The 19,328-nt window shown below is 44.0% G+C and overlaps 1 protein-coding gene across 5 annotated transcripts in view; it reads right to left on the bottom strand.

The window, feature by feature from the left end:
* MAML2 (mastermind like transcriptional coactivator 2) overlaps positions 1-19,328 on the bottom strand; it is a 282,219-nt gene that overhangs the window by 69,997 nt on the left and 192,894 nt on the right. For all 5 annotated transcript variants that reach the window (XM_045019495.1, XM_045019502.1, XM_045019526.1 and 2 more), the window contains one exon: positions 13,242-14,675. In XM_045019495.1, the coding sequence (XP_044875430.1) occupies positions 13,242-14,675 (1,434 nt within the window). The remainder of the gene's footprint in view (positions 1-13,241; positions 14,676-19,328) is intronic.

Genomic DNA, 19,328 nt, shown 5'->3' with positions numbered 1-19,328 from the left:
CCCCAACTATCTCATTTGTGCATTTTTAATTGGGCACTTCTAGCATGAGGCTGAAATAATGCAAAAATTGGTCATTTACCATCTGGGAACTGATATCCTCTCAGTCCAGCTATAGCATTGTTTTGTCACTATAAATGGCTTGCGGGGCCACTAGAAAAAGTTGTTAGAAACACAGACACCTGTACAAGAGCCCACGCACACCCAGAGTAATTACTCTGAGAAATGCTGCTCTTTTTCCGAGAGGCCCAGGGATCTTGAAAACTTCATTGTAGTGAGGCTGCAACAGGAAATCAACCACTTGTTCTGCTTTACACACTCTCTTTCTTTCCCTTAGACTAACGTGCTACTTTATTGTTCAGATCCATTGCATCAAATGCAAATTTCAAGCCAGAGTTCTCTAATTAGTAGCCATAGAACTGCTTTTCGTTTGGTTTGGTTTTGCATAGTGGCCTCCTCTGCTTGAAAAACAACAATGATGAATAAAACAGTCCAATAGCATTGCATCCCTTTGATCAGAGCACTCCGAACATTTTTACACGCCCGGGTATCTAATTTAGAGGTCCTTATAGAAAATATCTAGGGCCTTTCATTTCTTTTTTTTCCACAAATGATTTTCATTAACTATCAATGTGCAAATGCAATGATTGGAGTATCAGTCTAATGGTTTCTGACTCACTTTGGATTCCACTGGGCGAAAAAAAAAAAAGAAAAGAAAAAACCCTCCTGAACAGATAACAATAGACAAAACTAATGATAACTAGCACAGCCAGGGTCCTTTGTGTTAGCTGTGCTAAATGTATGACGCGCGCACGCACACACGCACACACACACACACACAAAATCGTCCCCTTCTAAGGGCCTGTATTCTGCTGAGTACATGCCCACAAAGTTCCCATTAGCCTCCATTATCAAGAGGCACACACGAACACACAGCAAGAGGACAAATCAATGTCTCAGCTCATGAGAGCTTGTGTACTGGCCCGGCGGGGAAGGGGCAGGAACTGGGAAATCTGGAGAAATAAAACAGGCCTGGAAATGTTAAAGTCACAGAATCCACCCAGCAACATGCCTCGTTTTCTTTAGCTGAGACTCTTCCCCAGAGCTGGGTAAACAATTTGGACATAGATGTCCAAATCCCATGATGTGGCTTTAAAAAACACAGCCTGGACATTTTAAGATTCATTTTTACACCTCTACAAATCCAGGGCCAAATTCCTTAAGTGAATATTTCCAAGCTATTAGTCCATAACAAGTGACTACATCTCAGCAAGGACTAAACGCACTATGCATTACTTTGTTTTACAAAATAATTTGCTGCATGCATGTGGCTATTAAAAACAGCTTCGAAGAGCCCAGTCCAAAGCCTGCTGAGAGAATGGAAAGACTCCCATTGATTCCAATGTACTCTGGATCAGGCCCTACTGCTTGTGAAAAGTACCGATCTGAACAGCATTTTTAGGATGAAGCTAGAACCCAGCTGTCTTTAGCTCAAGAGTAAATTTCCATGTTTGCTAAGGAGGATTAGTTTGTGGACTGCAAATAATCCACAAGTTATTTACCTACTTTAAAAATAAAATTCAGCCCTGAAAACTCTATCAGAAGGCTACTGAGTTCCAAACCCAAGGGAAGGGATATGGAAGGGTCTCCTACATCTGAGCCCAAAGGGGATGACTTCTTTCTCGAGGTGCCAGACCACATGGTGGGCCAACACCACTTAAGAAGTGTTCAGCTACAGAGGATTGGAGGGATCAGACCTTGAAGGGGTGACGGTGGGAAAGACTTTGAGGCGAGAGGAAAGGGGCAATGAGCGAAAAATGGGATGGAGGAATTCAATGAGATAATCGAGGGAGGTGAGAGCAAAGAAGAGAGGGCAGAGTGTGGCAGGGAAATCATTCAGCTGCAAGGCTGAGGTTTTCAAAAGAGTCATTGAATTTTGGGTGGCTAACTCCCTCAGGTGCTTTTTGAAAATCCCAGCCTAAGTCAAGAAGGGATAGTAAATGTAGCTATGAAATTAACAAGAATAAATTAGGGAAACTAGCGAGCTAGCTAAATGATACAAACCACTAATTAAACAGATAATCAGCAGGGCAGGGCAGGTTAATTAACTGGCCAGAGCATCAGCAATGCTAGGAAATGAGACAGGCAGATGGTTTTGGATTGGCTCAGTTTGTGTTTTGGTTTGGTCAGTGTGGCACATAAATGGTTAATGCATACCTAAAACACTACATTAAAGGAACATCATTGTGTCTGTTGCTGTAATCATGTAAGTTATTCATTAGTCTGGATCAGTTCCCTTTCATGGAAGTATCCCACAGGTAGCACTGGTCAAAATAGGGATAAATGTTTTGCAAAAGTTTCCAGGGAAAAAATAGTCCATTTTTTTGCTGGGAATTTTTGAAATTCCAATTATTTTGACCAGCTCTGCCCACAGGAAGGGAGGGGATGGAAAATTCCAGAAGGATGAAGGCCCCTTAGGATCATTTCTGGAGGAAGGATTGGTTTATGTCTCCCCATAAAATGCCCCCCGCCCCGCTGCCTCCCAGCCCACGGCATTCTCAAAAGCCAAAGGGAACCAATCCAAACCCATCTGTTCGTCTTTTCCCTGGACTAGCTGTGCTTGACACTTCATATACACATAGGAAAAGACAGCCCTTGCCTTGAAGAACTTACAATCTACTAAGCAAGCCAGACAAAGGGTGGGAGAAAGGAAGTATTATTACCTCCCTTTACAGATGGGGAACGGAGGCACTGAGACAGTAACAGCCTCATTCAAAGCCTACTGAAGTCAATGGGAAACTTTCCATCCTAGGAAAAAGAGAGCAAAGCCATCCCAGAACTTATGATCCCACAGGAGGCCAGGATCCTCCATGTGAAGGCCCAGTTCTGAGAAGGGGAAGATCAATATAGCATGGACGCCCTTAGCAAGTAATCCTGACTAGACCATCCGGGCTGCTATTACAATTCTGTTCTCCCAGAGGAACGAAACTCTCACCAGCATGAAAAGATGAGAGAGATGTGCGGGTCCCACATCCACCATATTTGTATTTTTCCACAAAGGGTTAAGTCTATCAGGTTCGGCACTTTCCTTTGTGGTGCCCTGGCGTATTGCACTGTGCCAGATGTGTGCAACACTAAAGAAATAAAAGCGAGCGCCCAGCAGATACCCTGGAAGCAGTTAAATTAGCACCCAGCAGGGACAAATTTGCAGCTTCGGGAGCAAGGTTAAAGTTAATGTGTTTTCATTCCTGGAGCATATTTGCAAGTGTATGACAGTAAAGATATAATTCTTAGGGCAAACTGGGAGGGAACAGATGTGTTTGGACTAAGTATGAGGAGCCAGAACCAACTTACACCATCTGCTATGAATTTGAGTCTTTACAGTTCTAAACAGTTCTGTTAATTACTATACCTTTGCATGGTTCCAGCAGAGACCAGCAAGACTGCATGAAAGAGGCTGTTTTGTATTATTGCCATTCTAGCTGAAACCAGAAAACACTGAAATTGTCCCAAGAAAGCCTGTTTTTTGCTAGGTTTATAGTTTAGAGCAGTTCAGATGAGTTTAGATAAGCACTGGATAAACTCGGTTGCTCTTCGAACCTCAACAAAACCATTAACTCTTTAGTCATTCACCGTACACTTAGAGCCCAACTGTGGCCCAGCTTGTGTATAAGAATGGCCATACTGGGTCAGATCAATGGTCCAGTATCCTGTCTTCCAGCAGTGACCAGTGCCAGGTGCTTTAGAGGGAATGAACAGAACAGGGCAGTAGTGTGAAGAAATAAGGGGGTGCAAGGTTCCACATGACTCCCTTGTGCTGGCTCCTCATACTGCAGGTGGTAGTACAGGAGGGGATGGAGGCTCTGTGTTTCTCTCCACCCCTGTGCAGGCAGATGGGAGGGGGTGGGAACTGGGTGGAGCCACAGCTCCATCCCTCATTGGTCCCCATAGCTGTGCCAGCACACAGGATGGTGTATACTGCACCGGGAAGGGTGGGGAAGGGTGGCAGTGCCATGAGGCAGATTGCAACTTGCAGAGGAACAATCTGCGTCCTGTTCTGTTCAACAGGAAGCACAGCTCACACTGCCCCTTTCCTGGGGCTCAAGGCAAATGCACAACTGAGGTCTTAATTGGGACCTCTTATTACATATTCTCATCCAATCAATCTGACATTGTGTGTGTCCTACAGGCTGTAGCCCAGAGGCAGTGTAACCCAAAAGACAAGGGACCTGGAGTCACCTTGGCTCTAATTCCTGGTTCTTCCACTGACTCACTCACTAACCCGGATAAATCAGTTAGCCGCTCGCCACCTCACTCTGCCTGCCTGTACAATAGGGATAATGATCCTTACTCACCCAGCGTTCATAGATCTCCCAACTATGGAAGGGCTAAACATTGCTAGTATAATGCTTTACAAAGTTAGGCTGGGATTTTCTATGAAAACTAAAGGAGTGAGGCACCCAAATCCCAGTGAATTTCAGTTGGGGCCTAGCTCCAAACTCTACCCTCAGAAACAAACAAAAAATAAGCAACACACTGCGTGAGTTTTAAGTAACCCCAGACCACTGCTGGAATAAACATTACACATAAGCCTCCTCAAATGTGAAGTTCTCAGGGAGCTAACTGTCTAAGGATATGGCTACACTGTCATTAAAAAGCCGTGACGGGCCAGTGCCAGTTGATTCAGGCTCATGTTGTGCGGGCTAAGAGCTGTTTAATTGCAGTGTGGACTCATAGATTTTAAGGTCAGAAGGAACCATTGTGATCATCTAGTCCAGGGGTCGGCAACCGGTGGCTCGCGGCTCGCCAGGGTAAGCACCCTGGCGGGCCGGCCCGGTTTGTTTATCTGCCGCGTCGGCAAGTTCGGCCAATTGCGGCTCCCACTGGCCGCGGTTCGCGGTCCCAGGCCAATGCGGGAGGCAGGAAGCGGCGCGAGCCGAGGGATGTTCTGGCCGCGGCTTCCTGCCTCCCGCATTGGCCTGGGACCGCGAACCGCGGCCAGTGGGAGCCGCGATCGGCCGAACTTGCCGACGCGGCAGATAAACAAACCGGGCCAGCCCGCCAGGGTGCTTACCCTGGCGAGCCGCGAGCCACCTGATCTAGTCTGACCTCCTGCACAATGCAGGCCAGAGAACCTCACCAACCCACTCCTATAATAGACCCATAACCTCTGCAAGAGGGTCCTAGAGCTCGGGCTGCAGCCAGAGCCCGAATGCCTATACCACAATTAAGCAGCCCATTAGCCCGGGCCCCTTAGCCCGAGTCAGCTGGCATGGGCTAGCTGCAGGTTTTTAATTGCAGTGTAGACATATCCTAATTGTGGCTTTACACATTTTTCAGCCAATTTGGACACTGAAATGGAGAGTGTAGGATTTGTGACATTCTCTGTCGGGCTTCACACCCGTAAACCAATGAGTGTCCATGTAATCGATGCTGACTGCCAGTACACATTCAAATTATTACTCAGATCAGATCATTTAACCCTTGTATGAAGAAATGCACCCAAAATGGAGCTAGCACCTAGGCTGAGAGGATTTTCGGTAGTCAGCATGTAAAGAAGGGGGCACTACTCTCCTCCTCAAGTAGGGTTCAGCTTCTTTGACTGCAGATCCAGAAGCTACAGAGCCCTTTCCACTTTTAATCTAAATCCAGGTTAATCCCTAGTCCGCAGCCTAAATTCCATCTATGCTGCGCGGCCGCGCTGCTGCCTATTAAGCCCCATGCAGGAGCTCAGGCCGGCAGCAGGGAGAGATGCCTCTCCCCCAACATGGACCTGCCCCGTGGCAGGGGGAGAGGGGCCTCTCCCCCCAGCCCAGGTGCTGCTGCGGGGAGAGAGAGCTGGGGGAGTCCTCTCTCCCCGCCGCAGCCCCCAGGAAGTCTGCACCCCAAACCCCTCCTTCCCAGCCCCACTCCAGAGCCCGAGTTCTAACAGTCTGCATGTTACAATAAGCGCTCTTCACTAAAGAAGTGGAGTGTCCATGGATAAGAAGAGTAAAAGCCAGATTCTGCCATTTATACCAGCGTAAATGTAAACCATTTCCACCAAAACCAAACCGCGTTCCTGTGGATTTACACTGGGGTAACTGAGAGCAGAATCTGTCCCAAAGTCTCTATAGACCCATAGGCTTAGTTGAGCCGCTCAAACCCCATTCATATCACTGTAAAACATAGACAAATATACATAGAGCTGCAGAAGTTATATAAACAAGCTCCTGATTCATGCTAATGAAATATCAAGAACAGCAATTTTGTGACCATCTTCCTCACGGCTTAGCATAAGGGTTCAAGGAGAATTTGGCTGAGATCAAAGCTCACAGATTGGGCCAGGAGAGGTGCGGCTCTCAGCCTCGAGCACTTCTGAACTGTTCGGGGTTCTCGTAAGGGATGGTACAAAGCTCTGTCAGCGTGGCAGAAGAGCACATCAGCCCAGCTGGTCAAGGACCTGGTACAGGGAAGAGATCTAGTGCATGACCGGACTTGGGCAAGTGAGGGCTAACTCCCCCCAAAACAGTGACTAATCACATCAAATTTCCAGGGTTTTGGAACGAAGAAATACACTGCTAGCCTGCCAAGCAGGTGGAGTAATGTCCTCCCCACAACTCCCAGAGGATGAGCCCAGGTTCATTAAAAGGGTTGCAAACTTCATTGAGCATGGGCTGAACTTTGGCTTATAATGAAACCTGAAAGCAAGAGAGTTTGGAATTTTATTACAAGAGAGTTTTGCTATGACTGGACACTTACTGGTAGAGAGTGGGAAAGGCGAGTCCCCACAACACAGACAGAGAATAAAACACACGAGCAAACAAAACCCCAATTCAATGCAGCCTCTTTCAGGAAACCAAGACTATTTCATTGCCATGGCTTGTCCCTAGAGGCTAAAAAGCATCTAAATTAGCAAATCCCACTGAAAACCTCCAGTGTAACACAAAGTGACTGAGACAGGCAGAGAAATTATAAGCCTGGCACTCCATTTAGCGAGCTTTAAAGCCATAAAGTCATGTCCAAATGCTTTTTGGGGACTTCAAACCAGGAAAAAACCAGGGAATTATCTAAAGCATGTGAATTGATAGCTGACAGCTGCATAGTGCCATTCGATGGTGGAGTTACAGCAGCTCTCCGTGAACTGTGTACTCATGCTTCCATCTCTCAGCCACACTAATGAAGGGCCAGATTCCACGCTCTGCTTTACACTTTGTACAGTATCTAGTATAATAAAGCACTGATTTCTCATTGAGGAATTAGGCAGATGAAATAATAAAGTCAATGATTAACCATTAGTAATTAATAGTTTACTGTTCTTATTAAGGAGTGGAAAGCCTCACAAGGCAGGAGGTGAAGCTTATGGAAGGAAGGGAGTGGAGTCTACAAGACATGATCCTTTCCCTTTACAAGATCTGTAGAGTTAGGATCCTCATTAGCTTTACTGGAGTTACTCCAAAAATGAATTTAGTCCCATATTTCCCCCAAAGTTCTTGTAGCCTGTGTACTTCCATGCCATGCCCCTCCATATAGCTCAAGATCTTTTCCCCTACTCAGATGAGGATGCCTTGGCAGTTTCAATTTTAACATGTTTTAATAAAAACAAAAAAACCCTCTTCTTATGAAAACATGTCAATAACTTCATAACTAAAGTTGTAATTTACTTTTCATTTCATTAAAAGTCCAATTTGGAGATACCTGAAGCCTCTCACACAACCTATAAAAAACAGCTTTCTGTCTCAGTTTCTGCATAGGCTATCTCTGGCTGGATGATCATTTTCTGTGGAATATTTGATGATAATCAGAAAAAGCTTTTGTTTTTTAGGAGAGCTTGGAAAATGAGATTTTTTTGCTTTGTAGAAACATCTTACGTGATTTTTTTTGGAATACCATATCTCAAATCTGACTTTGAGCAGACACTCCACACTGTGCTTTATATACATTGTATGTCTTTCCTGAAGTTTATTACCTTTCAGTGATTTTATGAAAGGTTGTGGGACTGGTTTGGTGGGAACACCTGACAATTCGGAAAAACAAGGAGGAGTCCTTGTGGCACCTTAGAGACTAATCAATGTCTCAAGGACAAGAACTCCTTGTTGCTTTTGCTGATACAGACTAATAGGGCTACCACTCTGAAACCTGACAATTCAGAGAGATTTCAACAGGGTTTATAAGCTTCTTGAGAGCTCTTGAAGCATTTATTGGGTCCAAAGCAAAAGCTTTCAGAATCAAGAAACTCCACCACCTAAATCCCTAGCATTCAAGAAGATGAAAAGTTTAACATCTCCTGTTGCACATCCTTCAGACTTCGTAACGTCTGGAGCTCAAATAGCCAGTTGAAGGTGCTTACATATTCTGCCAGCTCAGCCTAAGGAGTCTGTTGGCTTTGGCAGCTAAAATGAGACGTACAAAGAAGTTTAGCAGGTGAACAGCATGACAATTACAAATACTGCAGGTCAACCATGGATCAACAATATCTCTCTGAAAACATACCGTATATACTCATTCATTAGCCTGTTCGTTTATAAGCCGACCCCCCACAAATGGATAGGTAAAAATAGCAAAAACTGTATGACCCTTTCATAAGCCGACCCTATATTTCAGGGGTTGGAAAACTTTGGCTCCCGGACCATCAGAGTAAGCTACTGGCTGGTCGGGGCGTTTTGTTTACTTGAAGCATCTGCAGGCATGGAGTGCCCACTTCCTGCATCTCCCAGTGGTTGGGAATGGCGAACTGCAGCCACAGGGAGCTGAGGGGCTCCATGCCTGCAGACACTCCAGGTAAACAAAATGACAATGTATTAGATATTCAATTCAATGATTCCATAGAGTTTAAAATCATCAAATTTTGGTGTAGACCCATTTATAAGCCGACCCTCGCTCTTTGATGCATCATTTTTTTACCAAAAATATTCGGCTTATGAACGAGTATATACGGTAGCTCCTGCTTCTAAAGAATTTCACCACTGTGTAGTGACTGCTACAGAGCTTTGGAGTGATCGCTGTGGGGCTAAAAGAGGATGAGTTATCACTTCAGAGTAGGGTGACCAGACAGCAAGTGTGAAAAATCGGGACGGGGGTGGGCAGTAATAGGCTTCTATATAAGAAAAACCCTCAAATATCGGGACTGTCCCTGTAAAATCAGGACATCTGGTCACCCTACTTCAGAGTGTAGATGTTCCAGAGTTCTTGCTACAAAACTCTCACAACCTATGCTTACCTTTCCAAAGCTTTACGCAACAGCACTGCTATGGGCCAGACTGCCCCATTGTGCTCACAAACCTGTGGGAGACGATCATGAAATCTCCCTTGCAGAAGCTCCTGCTAAGCACTAAGTGATTGGGGCCCTGAAAAAGTTCACATGGAGAAAGCCTCCCAAGCCAGTTGATCCTGTGAATGCACAGAGAAGAGATCCCAGATCTGCATAAGGAGGAGACATTTTGCACATAGATCTCATGCCTCCATAGTGCTTGGCTGGTCCCCGCCCTCTGGCAGTATTGCTCCAGTAGAAGCAGTCCTTCCAGATCCATGACCCTGAAGCTTGCTCAGCAGCAGCTGGGCAAGGGACACAGTAGGAAGCTAACACTGCTTCAAGCAAGTTACTGTTAGTGTTTTAATTTGCATCCAGAATGTTGTCTTGCGTATTTTGCAAAAAATGTTCATGTTTATAAAAGTCCTGCCTGTCTTGCCTACGCTGACAGATTGCTGGAGGAGCACCATCATGGCTGCATAACGAGCCTGTTCAAATCCATCTGACTTCCAGTCTGTTAAGAGAGTGGGGAAACACTTCTGTAAAGACCCTTAAAGTACAATGGCTAACTAACAGAGAGATACAGCCAAGGAGCAACAGATCCCCTGCAACACAGAATCATGAAAAGGTTGGGCTGGAAGAGACCTCAAGAGGTCATCTAGTCCAGCCCCCCCCGCACTGAGGCAGGACCGAGTAAACCTAGATCATCCCAGACAGGTGTTTGTCTAACCTGTTCTTAAAACCTCCAATGACGGAGGTTCCACAACCTCCTTTGGAAATCTATTAGTGCTTAACTATCCTTATAGTTAAAAAGTTTTTTCCCCCCAATATCTAACAAATATTTCTTGCTGCAGATTAACCCAATTACTTTCAGTCCTACCTTCAATGAACATGGAGAACAATTTATCATCCACTTCTGTATAGATTCATAGATTCATAGATTCTAGGACTGGAAGGGACCTCGAGAGGTCATTGAGTCCAGTCCCCTGCCCTCATGGCAGGACCAAATACCATCTAGACCATCCCTGATAGACATTTATCTAACCTGCTCTTAAATATCTCCAGAGATGGAGATTCCACAACCTCCCTAGGGCTATAACAGCCCATAACAGTCTTCAAATATGTTATAAGGCCCCCCACCCCCTCCCTCATCCCCAAGTTTTTTTCCTCAGGACTAATTCAGGTTTTCTAAACCTTATAACATTTTTGTTGCTCTCCGCTGGACTCTCTCCAATCTGTCCACCGCTTTCCTACAGTATCGTGCCAAAACATGGACACAGTACTCCAGGTGAGGCCTCACCAGTGCTGAGTAGAGCGGGACAGTTATATCCCCTGTCTTACGCAGGACAATCCTGTTAATATATCCCAGAATATTAGCTGTTTTTGCAACTGCATCACATTCTTGGCTCATATTAAAATTATGATCCACTTTAGCCCCCAGATACTTTTCAGCAGTACTACCACGTAACCATTTATTCCCCATTTTGTAGTTGTGCATTTCTAATTCGATTTATGCATTTGATTTTTCCTTTCTAAGTGTACTACTTTGTATTTGTCTTTATTGAATTTAATCTTGTGGAATCAGAGCACTTCTCCAATGTGTCGAGGTTGTTTTGAATTCTAGTCTTGTCCTCCAATATGCTTGCAACTCCTCCCAGTTTGGTGTCATCCGCAAATTTTATAAGCCTGCTTTCCAGTTCATTATGCAAGTCATTAATGAAAATGTTGAAAAGTACTGGACCCTGGACAGACCCCTGTGGCACTCCACTTGTATAAGTCCTTCCAATTTGACAGCAAACCATTGATAACTACTCTGAATGTGATATTTCAACCAGTTGTGCACCCCCCTTTGTCGGAATTTCATCTAGACTATATTTTCATAGTTTTCTTATGAGAATGTCATGTGGGACTGTCAAAAGACTTACTAAAATCAAGATATATTATGTCTTCTACTTCCCCCCATCCACTATGCCAGTAACCCTGTCAAAGAAGGAAGTTAAGTGGGTTTGGCATGATTTGTTCTTGACAAATCAATCCATGGTGGCTATTGCTTATTATCTTATTACTTATTACACTATCAACATAACATAGTCAAAGCTGATTCCCACAGCTGCTCCCTCGCCAGCTTCTTCAAACCAAAAATAAAAAGAAATCCTTTCTGAAATTTCTCATATGCTGTCTCCTACAAGGAGATGAGATTTTGGGGCAGTTTATGATTTATTGACCAAATTGTTTCGGAAGTTGAAAATGAGTTTTCGGTTGCACAAGTCTTCTAATTTATTTATTTAGATTTCTACTTTTTGTACCACCAGATTCCATCTCAAAACAGGTTGGCCAAGACATTCCAGTTTTGTTTGACCCATTTATACTGGTGCTTTCAATTACTATTTGGAAAGTTTTGTTTTTCCATTTTCAATCATTAGTTATAGGATTTTTTCCCCAGCTATGAAAAATTCACAGGTTACTTAGCAGACTTTATACATTTGAAATATTGCTAACCCCAAGAATTCAATCATAAGTCAGGCCCCCCAAAATCATGACATTAGCTTAAAATCATGAGATTAAAAAACCTCCAATAACATTCTTTTAAAATTTGCTTTCTGGTTTCTGAGCCTGTAGGTTACATTTGGGTCACATTTTCAAGCTTTACTCTACAACCATGAAAGATAGAAATGTACTTTTTTTAAAACAAAAGCTGAGATTCTCCTCTAATCACATGACTCCAGGAGCTGGAGCTTTAGGAAAAGAAGCAGCTATCACTAGATTCATGATAAAAAAATTGCAAGAGTTTGCAACACTGCATTTATCTGTAGGTAATTGTATAGTGCTCCTCACTAAGCATCTAAGCTCCTCATGTGCCTCAGTGAATTTTATTCTCACACCACCCCGTGAGGCACGTATTTACTTAGGGGCGACTCTAGGTATTTTGCCGCCCCAAGCACGGCAGGCAGGCTGCCTTCGGTGGCTTGCCTGCGGGAGGTCCCCAGTCCCGCGGATTCGGCAGCACACCTGAGGGAGGTCTGCTGAAGCAGCGGTACCAGCGGATCCTCCGCAGGCATGCCGCCGAAGGCAACTTGCCTGCCACCCTTGCAGCGACCGGCAGAGTGCCCCCCGTGGCTTGCCGCCCCAGGCACGCGCTTGGCGTGCTGGTGTCTGGAGCCGCCCCTGTATTTACTATTCCCATTTCCCAGATGAAGAAGTGAAGCACAGAGACAATGATTCTCTGGTGCCTTCTAACTTGTACAGCCATTTATGCAATGGTAGTCACTTTGCACAAATATAAATGACTATACAAGGGCACTGGTGAATCAAGCCTTGTGAGATTAAGGCCAAATTTATCAAAAAGAAGCCTGTAATTCTGAGTGTCTCAGTTTTTAGTGCCCACCCTGAGTTATCTACTTCCTGCTATTTTCTTGTCCTTGCTCATTTCTACCACATATAGTTACTTTATAAGCCTACTGAGCCTACGTGAAAGAGATTTTTTTTAACTGATGCCCACCATTCAGTCTATACATACACACAGTTATGAGCCTTTACATGGTTAGAATTTATTTTTCCATTCTATTATAAACACATTTTCCAAGAAAATTAATACTTAAAATGGTGCTAGGCAAACCCAGAAATAACATGTGAGCAGTTTTAGATTTTCCTTTACAAACAGACAAAACAATTCCCAGACAAAAGGTTTTGTCAAGTTAGAGTCAATAGATGTCTAAGAATATTATTTCCCAACCTCTGTCCTCCCAGAAAAAACAATGACATAGAATTGACATTGCAAAGATATTGCCTTAGAAAAGGCACACAAAAAATGTTGTGGTTCAAAGTACCCTAAATGTTATAAGTATGAAAGCTGAACATCCCATCACCAACTCTTGTGCAAAGGATCTCCATTACGTGTGAGTGGCCTTTGCATTTCATTACAAATTTATTTAGCCCAATCTCCCTGGGAACCACGACAGAGTCTATTGCACAGAAAAGGACTGTTTTACTACTGTTTAGGAGGAACACATCTTACCTGTCTGTGCTGTTGAGAGACGGGATACTGCAGTCCTGAGATTTGTTGGCTTTGCTGCATTTTCTGAAGTATCATCTTCTGCTGCAATGCTAAGGATACGTTTGGTGGCCTTTGAAGAGGCTGGTTTTGGAGAGGTTGAGTAGGTTGCTGCTGTTGCTGTTGCACTGCAACAGGGCTCTGTAGCTGCTGAGGATAATGCAGAATAGAAGGCTTGCTTTGGGATCCCAAAACTGAAGGCATCTGCTGGTTAGTTTGCTCTGAGTTAAAATGACACAAAGGTTTTGTGTTGCCATGATGCTGCTCTAGTGGTGATTGAGTGTTGTTTATAAAGTTTCTATTGAGATCCTGAGGCTTTGGTTGCATTACGATGTCAATGGGGCTGCTCTGGGTTGTGGCGTTTGGTTTATAGATGTAGTTATTCATCGCTTTGGACTGATTCCCATTGACAGGTACCCCAGGCATGGCTGAGCTTTGGGGGCTAAACTGCTGCTGACGAAAGGAAGGGCTGGGAATTTTCTCTTGTACGAATTGTCCTGGGGAAGGGCCTGATGGGGACAAGGTGGGCCAGCTGGATGGCTGGTTTTGCTGCTGCTGCTGCTGCTGAATCAAGGCATGCTGTTGTCGGTTGGCTGCTATTTGTTTTAGCTGCTGGGCGTGAGATACTTCTTGCCAGTTAGTCAATGATCGATTTGATACAGAAGAGACCTGCGACGACTGTGCTTGATTCTGAGGCACCGAAGGGATTGGTGAAGAGGTGGACATGGCAGCGCTGGACATAGTGAAGGCTGGTCCTGTAGAAGAAGGCCTCATTTGAGGGGAGCCCACAGGTGCCTGATTCAAGCCTGGTGAATATTCACTCTTTATCACTATTTTCTCCATCTGCAGAGAAGATCTAGCAGCGCCTCTCTGGTTTTGCTGTCCAAGATCAATGTTAAACGGCTCATCTTGTTTTATGGTGGCATTTATCATATTTTCTAGTTCAAGGTCACTCATTGGTGGCACCGATATGTTAGTCAGTTCATTAAACAGCTCCTGAAGCTCTGGGTCCATCATCTGTTCCCCTGTATCTTCCCCATATCTGTTAGGGAAAATGTTTTCATGGGACATCTGATCATCCAGGTGTTTGCTGCAAGATATGGTTTCTCCTGGTTCTTTCTTGACCTCTTTCAAAGGCATATTAAATATATGCCCACTAGAGTGGGTACTGTTTGTTAGGTTGCTGGTCTTTCTTTGTGATCCTTGCCCCACAGACAAGGTTCCTGACATTGACTGGCTTTGGCAATTGTTAACATGTCCGCCTTGTCCCATAGAAAGATTATCACCCACTCGTATCCTCTTAATATCAAGGAAAGAGTTATCTGAAATACCATTGGGTCTCTTGTTGTTAACAGGTGATAGATTTACCACCAACTTCCTCTTCAAGGAGCCCTGGAGCTGAAAGAAGTGGGGAAAAATAAATAATTAATTGATATTCAAGATCCAGTCCAGAGTCAACTCAAAAGCAGGTTGATACTAATTTGATGCTCATAACATAATGTTGTGCAATACAGTAGGATACTCTGGAAATTAGCAGAAATTTTTGATACTAAAATTAATGGAATTGGAATAGATTTCATAAATTTTAAGACTAGCAGAGCTCCTTATGATAATCTAATCTGACCTCCTATGTCACACTGGGCATAGAATTTCACCCAGTGATTCCAGCATCTACTCCATAAGATTGTTCTGACTGGCTGGTATAGAATCTATGGACTCTCTGAGAGATGTTTTCAAAGGCAAAATGAATAATTAGCCATCCAGCTCCCACTGTCCCCAGATATTCAAATATGTCTGAAATAACACTACTAGGAGAATTTTACCTTGTTCACATACTGAATTTAAGGCAGTGGAGTTATGCCAATTTCAGCTGAAGATCTGGCCCATGAGATACCTTCTACTACTGTACTATTTTTTCCAACTATGTACGTTAATTTATTAGGGCAGAATTAGGCCCTAGACATTTATGTTGTGAAATGTCTGCTATAAAATTAAATACAGGCTATGCAACATGCCCCAGCTAACACTGATCTGAGACCCATAACTGTTTCATCTCCTTGCTTTTGAACATTTACGTATATATTTTTATACACTCACAAACAGTGTGGGCCAGATATTGAAAAATATGCACATACAATTGCACACCAAATGTATGTTCAGCTACCACAATTGGGCATGCTTTATCACATATTTGGGTGTGCAAATTCCCATCTTGCACATATACAAATCAGGAGCATAATTCTGCACACCTTTACAGTATATAAAAACAACTAGGCAACTGCATGTTTGAAATACAGGACAATGTATGCATCCTCCAGTACCTGTAAGCAGAATTTCAGAAACACTTTATAACTGACTGTATGCATTCACATTAATGTTAATGCTCTTGTCGTGTCTTTTGCTCTTTACACAACCAATGTACTATGAAGGAACCATCCCAGCACAGTAGGCTCCAAACAACTGTATTTATTAAATATACACAATATCCAAGCCTAGCTACATATGCTCTGGCTAGCTTCTGCAGCAAAGAACACAGTCATTGCTACTAGAACGCTTACAAACTATTTAAAGAAGTACTATACTGGTGTGTGTGTGTGGGGCGGGGGGTTGCTTTCATTTTTGTCCCTTAACCATAAGTACATTGTCCCAAGTGATTTATGATAATATGTCATTTGATGAATGGCCTGGTTTTCACTTTGGTCTAAGAAACCAGGGCCCATGTCAAGGTATGATGTCTTGTGACTATCTGGGGCAAAAACAAAAAACAGACAAGCCCAGTCTCTGGTAACATATGCCCAGAGGTGAAAGTAAGCCGGTACGCCGCAGTACAGATCAGCTTCTCCTGGCGGCAATTTAAAGGGCCTGGGGCTCCTAGCAGCGGCTGGAACCCCGGGCCCTTTAAATTGCCACCAGAGCCCTGCTGCCGGAGCCCTGGGGAAGTGGCGGTGGGGCTTAGGCAGCGATTTAAAGGGCCCAGGGCTCCTGCTGCAGCTACTGCCCTGGGCTCTTTAAATCGTCCCCGAAGCCCTAGGGTAGCGGCAGCGGGGCTCTGGCGATGATTTAAAGGGCCAGGGGCTCCTAGCTGCCGCTACTGCAGCGGAGCCCCAGGCCCTTTAAAGCTTCGCCAGAGGCCGGGGCTCCGGGGTAGTGGTGGCAGCTGGGAGCCCCCTCCGATGGTGATTTAAAGGCCCCACCTCTTCCGGCAGAGGCCACGCCTCTTCCGGTTGAGGCTCCGCCCCTCCTAAGGATCCGGAGTTCCGGTAAGTCCTTTAAGTTACTTTCACCCCTGCATACGCCATGTTTTTTGGCCAACTATGGTGACATATGATACCATAAAAATCACATTTATACTATACCCTTTCACATACAGATGGCCTTGACTTTGTAGAACAGTATTCTGGCCTGTGACCCCTGAATTTAAGGACTTGTCTGGAGTTGTTCCTGATTAGCTGTTCCTTATCACTCTGAGTGGATACTCTTATTCTGAAATATGCGTACACCCATGGAATTAATCAGGAACAACTTCATGTGTAGACAAGCCCTTAGATACAGTCGGGGCTTATCCTTTTGTACCGTTCAGGTCACTGAGTAATCCCCTCGAAACAGCATGGGGAAGATATACAAGTCTGTCCACCCCCCTCCTAGCATGAAAGAACAAACATCATGTTCCAAAGATAGTGGGATGAACTGCCATTTGCAAATCTACAATGTAGTTTTGTTCTTTCACTTTATAGCTGAAGACATGCTGGCGTCTGTTCTATTTTCACCCACATAACTGGGTGCATTCAGTACACTGAGTTTGTATTTTCTCTTTCATGGCACGGTGAGTGAGATTTTTGGGTGGTCATTCACACTACAGAGTGCAGTGACTGTAATCTGGGTAGCACGTTTCTTCGTAACACATGAGTCACTGTACTTTCCTTTGCATAAAACCAGAAAACTACATTTCTTTCACCATCATCTTTGCTATCATTTGGCTTATTAGAAATCATTCTCAAGTCCACAGATTCTTCTTTATGGGAAATGGGGACGTCCCTAGTCAAAGTACATGTTTTGCTCTCTTACGTTTTGCTGACAGAAGGACTAAAGAGATGATGAATAATGTATTCTCTGCATACAAGTGGGTTACCTGGAACTTACGCCTTTCTTGTGAACTTTGCATTTGCATTGGCATTTTGAAACATGACTAGCTGTTTAAAATGTCCACATACTCTCAAAACCCTTGGACAATGGGCCCTGATGTGATTAACAATGTTGTTACTGAACAGCACTATGTGTATCTGATACTTAAAATAATATTTGAATTAACTAATAGACTGCTGAACTCGAATTAATATCAAAGAATCCTGTGGCACCTTATAGACTAACAGACGTTTTGCAGCATGAGCTTTCGTGGGTGAATACCCACTTCTTCTTCACTTGCATCCGAAGAAGTGGGTATTCACCCACGAAAGCTCATGCTGCAAAATGTCTGTTAGTCTATAAGGTGCCACAGGATTCTTTGCTGCTTCTACAGAACCAGACTAACACGGCTACCCCTCTGATACTCGAATTAATATGCAAATTAGATACAATTAACTTAGGTTTAAACAGAGACTGGGAATGGTTGGGTCATTACACTAATTAAATCTATTTCCCTATGTTAAGTTCTCCTCATACCTTCTATGGGTCATCTCAATTATCACTTCAAAAGTTTTTTTTCTCCTGCTGATGATAGCTCATCTCAATTGATTAGACTCTTCCTGTTGGTATGCATACTTCCACCTTTTCATGTTCTCTGTATGTATAAATATCTCCTGTCTGTGTGTTCCATTCTATGAATCCGAAGAAGTGAGCTGTAGCCCACGAAAACTTATGCTGAAATAAATTTGTTAGTCTCTATGGTGCCACAAGTACTCCTGTTCTTTTTGCGGATACAGACTAACACGGCTGCTACTCTGAAACCTAATAGACAGATGTAAACAATGCCACATGAGACTACTTCAACAATGGAACTCTACAGACAACTATATACAAGAAACCCATGGATCACCACACCTACCTTCATAGATCCAATAACAACCCCAAACACACCAAGAAATCTGTTATCTACAGCCAGGCACTCAAATACCACAGAATATGCTCCAAGGAGAAAGTCCGGAATATACATCTTAATACACTCAAAACTGCCTTCGCCAAACAAGAACACTAGAGAAGTAGATTGCATTATGGAATGGGCCACTTCGAGACTGCAGAATACAGAAATAAAACCCTCTCTGACTGTGCACCCTTAGTTGTCACCTATCACCCCAAGTTGGAACCGATATGGAGTATAATCAAACAACTACAACCTGTACTCAGTGGGGACCCCATCCTGAAAGAAGTCTTTCCTGATCCCCCTCTTCTGGCCTTCAAACAACTCCCAAGCCTCTCCAACCTTAGCATGAGAAGCAAGCTCCCCACAAACCAGGACACACCAGCTCAAAGTGGAACCAGACACCGCCAGATCAACAGATACAAAACGTGCAGACATCTCTCTACTGCTACAATGATCAGCACCCCCCACAACACACCTTTCAAGGTCCACAGGATCTATACATGCCTATCAGAACATCTGGTGTGCCTCCTCCAGTGCACAAATGCCCCAAAAACAATTATGTGGGTGAAACCAGACAATTACTATGCTCTCAAATGAACTCACACAGGAAAATGATAAAAGACAAAAACACCCTAGCACCTGTGGGAGAACAATTTTCACAAAGTGATCACTCTATATCTGACCACTAAGTCCTCATCCTCAAAAGGAAACTACAACACCTTCAAAAGACAAGCCTGGGAGCTTAAATTCGTAACTTTGCTAGACACTAAAAATCATGGATTGAACAGAGACACTGGATTTATGGTTTATCACAACAATCTATAATCTACTAAAGCCCCTCGGCCAGCTGCTTTTCCCCCACCACCTCCCTTCCTTTCCCCCCACTTCACCTTGAATGGACCCTTGAAATGTGTGTTAACTACTTATGCTAAACAATCTGTTCCACCTTGTATTTTGCTGTGACACTCCGAGTA

This window comes from Mauremys mutica, chromosome 1 (assembly GCF_020497125.1).
Source record: "Mauremys mutica isolate MM-2020 ecotype Southern chromosome 1, ASM2049712v1, whole genome shotgun sequence".
Taxonomy (NCBI): Eukaryota; Metazoa; Chordata; order Testudines; family Geoemydidae; genus Mauremys; species Mauremys mutica.
Note: the sequence above shows the minus strand (reverse complement) of the source record. Positions and strands in the feature narration are given on the sequence as shown.